Source organism: Hylaeus anthracinus, unplaced genomic scaffold, assembly GCF_026225885.1.
Source record: "Hylaeus anthracinus isolate JK02 unplaced genomic scaffold, UHH_iyHylAnth1.0_haploid 27280, whole genome shotgun sequence".
NCBI classification, from domain to species: Eukaryota; Metazoa; Arthropoda; class Insecta; order Hymenoptera; family Colletidae; genus Hylaeus; species Hylaeus anthracinus.
This window is the reverse complement of record NW_026535091.1, coordinates 12695-16448: the sequence shown is the minus strand read 5'-3', so window position 1 is coordinate 16448 and position 3754 is coordinate 12695. Positions and strand designations below refer to the sequence as shown.

The 3754-nt window shown below is 41.8% G+C and overlaps 1 protein-coding gene across 1 annotated transcript; it reads left to right on the top strand.

Moving 5' to 3' along the window:
- Nucleotides 1-10: 10 nt before the first annotated feature.
- LOC128893227 (acidic phospholipase A2 PA4-like) lies at nt 11-3754 on the top strand (the record flags this gene model as incomplete). Its single annotated transcript, XM_054154051.1, has 2 exons — nt 11-369; nt 1465-3754. Coding segments are annotated over 2 exons (459 nt in total), but the record flags the coding sequence as incomplete, so codon positions are not given.

Below are 3754 nucleotides of genomic sequence, written 5' to 3'. Positions count from 1 at the left end.
CCCAAAACTACATGAAAATTTACTTTATCAGAACCAAAAACCAGGTGGAGGCCTGATATACCCTGGCACAAAATGGTGCGGACCTGGCAACCTGGCAACGTCCTACGACGACCTCGGTCAACACCGATTGGAAGATGCCTGCTGCAGGGAACACGATCATTGTCCCATCACGATAGAGCCTAAGGAGTGTATGCCCGGCATATGCAACCGGTCACCCTTCACTCGATCTCATTGCGACTGCGACGCGAAGTTCCGTAGATGCCTGCAGAATCTTAATACGGAAGTCGCCAACACCCTCGGTGCCCTCTTCTTCAACGTTATCCAAGTGGCTTGCTTCAAGGAGCGACGCCCGTGCTCTCAATGGCAGAGGTAGGCTCCGCTCCTTAATTCGAACTAGCATTTTCGGACTCTACTCGCCGAAATCTAAAGGAAAGTTTAACCAAAAGATTTGAAGTACACGGTATGTCTAAAAAGAAACCGAACTTTTGCTATAAAAAGAAAAAAGTACAAGTAAAGTTTTTACACGCACGTTTATTTACTCAAAATAATCTCCCTCTGCGTCAATACAGCGTGTAGACCGCGTAATTAACATTTCGAAGGACCTTTGCAGCTCCTGTTTTGGTAGCCCGTTTAGTACAGCGGTTACAGCAGCCTGAATCTCCGAAATGTTGCTATAATGTGTCCCTTTCATTGGAATTGGCGTTGCTACCTTGGATCATTCACCCTACTCGCCTGATCTGTCTCCATGCGATTATTTTCTTTTCCCGAAATTGAAAATTCCAATGAAAGGGACACGTTATAGCAACATTTCGGAGATTCAGGCCGCTGTAACCGCCGTACTAAACGGGTTACCAAAACAGGAGCTGCAAAGGTCCTTCGAAATGTTAATTACGCGGTCTATACGCTGTATTGACGCAGAGGGAGATTATTTTGAGTAAATAAACGTGTGTGTAAAAACTTTACTTGTACTTTTTTCTTTTTATAGCAAAAGTTCAGTTTCTTTTTAGACAGACCGTGTATATCCAAGTAAAAGCACGTCGACTCTTCCAAATCGAATTTGTCCAACTTGATTAGTTGGCCATCCCTGCTGTAGGTTTTAATTCTAACCATTTCCTCATCGAATCTCTTCAGTTGCCCTTTGTACTGGGAGCAGTCGCCGAAGTACGAGATCGCAGAGTCCCAACGAGACAATTATGCCAGGAAGGTACACTTCCTGAAGACGATGTTCAAGGTTATGGGCGAGATCCTGATACGGAAACACGAGTATCTTCTAGGCGTGGTTTGAACCAGTGAATTGTAATTTTATACAAATTGTTTGTGGGTCCGTATGGTGGCGGTATTTTCATGCAGATTTCTTTTGGGTCCGCAAGGTGTAGGGGATTCCCAACGCTTCTTCGAACGATATTGCTCGTGATTTACTCGTTGGATTCGTCGTCTAATCGCTATGCTTTCGATCTGTTACAGAGTCGGCTACGAGGAATCCGTGTCCAACCAGTTGTGCTCGCAGTTTCACTTCCGCCCCAGCGAGAAATACGTGCCACTGATGCCACTGAACATCAACTAGCTATTACGAAAACGCAAGAAGAGCGGACCTGACACCCTCTGAAGCGGTGTCAGTTAACAGAGTCTCAATGAGCGAGATAATTGCACGCGCGATAATTACCTGTGTCTTTCTTTCGGTGGGAGTCCGTCTGAGAACCGAACTCGCGGTTATTCATCGTTAATACTACACATGGTATTGAGAAACAAAGAGCTTTCCTATTGAAGCGTTTAATTGAAAATTAGAACGTCAAACTCGTGGTCTCGAAATCAGTCAATGCAAATTTAGTTAACTGTTTGAGGTGATTACAACGACTGTACATCGTATGCTTTTATAGCGTATGCTAATACGAAAAACACAAGTGAAACGTACGTAGATAAATATTTCATAAATTGACATTAATGGTTTCCTTATCCGCATACGCCGGACATGTTTAGTACCGAGACAGAGGGGTGGGGAGAGTCAAACGGTGTGGTGGGGATGGCTGCCCTGTAGCCTTGAGCAGCCAACTAAATTTGCATCCACTTAGAACCACCAAATACTCGGATTTACCGAAACGAAAGACACCACTGGCTTCTGGAACTAATTTCCTTACTCGTATTGGTGGTATACTTTGCTCTTTCAAAATTTGGAATTATAAAATTGAAAGTTCATATTTACTGCCGTTTCTTGAGAGTCCTACGGTAAGGTGATTGGTGGAACAAGCAAAACACGAGACACCGTTGCACTCGTGCGCTTTAATTTCAGCCTCTGTATGCTGGTAAACAAATTCCAAGGCAACGAAAGAAACTAACGGTCAAAATGGTCAGTTCGAAACCGAGAAACGGCTATGTAAATGTAACAACGCAGCGTTCGTTGCGCGTCGCCTGTCGACCTTGCAGTGTACAGTGCAACAAATGCACTCGTCGAGGCCAACATGTGTTGTCACATAAATTTGTCCTTTTTTTCGCGTAGCCCTTGAAAGTAATACTCGGGTTGGGCAACGAACGAAATATTTTTAAAATAAAACTTTCGGCAGTTGCCCCGCAATTTCGAGCGCAGCCTTTTCTCGCGGGAAATTGTGAGATCGTTTACTCTTCGAGTACTGAAGACATATGTATAACAAACATGATTAGGAGATCTCAGTATACGGGACGTGCTGAGCCTTCAAATCTTGGCCTCCAAGAGGTCAATGCATCTCAAATTTCTATAAATTCAACCGAATGCGTGCGAATCGGTGATACGATTTTACAATTAAATTCTGCTCAATATTACTCTTTAACGTGTATGCGACTTTCCAAGTACTATCATAGATGATTAACCTTTCGACATTACGCTAATAAGATTATATCAATCGTAAGATTATTTATAACGAGAACAAAGGTTCTTGGTAAAAAAGAATGGTCTACGACGATTATCGAACAATTATTACTCGAGCGTAATGAACGAAGGATTAACAAGGTTCGCATTTCTTGCATATCATCCGTCGCCTTTTTTGTCACGCAATTGCATAATGGCGTACAACATGGGGACGATCTTCTTTAGATTAAGATACTTTGCTAAATTGATGCAGAAGTAACGAAAAATAGATCTAACCAGATAAGAATGTAAAGGGATTACTTTTGTATCATTTTGGTAAAGGAAGTACCAATGAATTCCTCAAGGTTAACGATTTTCTATTCTCTTTGATAGCTTTGGCTTTTGAATAAGTACATTCAAAGAAGTCTACGAATTTTATGCAAATTAGATTTGCCCAGGTTAATGTAGTGATTCAAATACTGTTCAAAATAATACTAGAGTACGAAGAATCAATGGCTTCGATCCTGCGCAATCTCTACTGTGATTTAAACTGCTTAGATGTAAGCTTGTTGTAGGCTTACTCGCAGAAATAAGTACGAGCAACCGTCCGTTCATTATTTGTGACCCACGCGTTCAAATAATCGATGAGACCAGAAAAGATCGACCGAGGACGATGTCCAGAATTGTTAATGACCACGAAAAGGTTAGCCGGGAAACGTGCAATCGATTAAGTGCGTCACGCTGATTTCAGAAATACCTCGGTGACATTTTATTTCCTAACGACCTTTGAACAACTTCGATGATACGGTGGAACCTCGTTGATTCGTTATAAATTAAACCGATAATTAAATTTTTAATGGAAATCTGAGTTCTTTCAAAAAAATTGTATTTAAGCATTTATCATACAATAAAGTGGATCATCGATGTTACACTGTA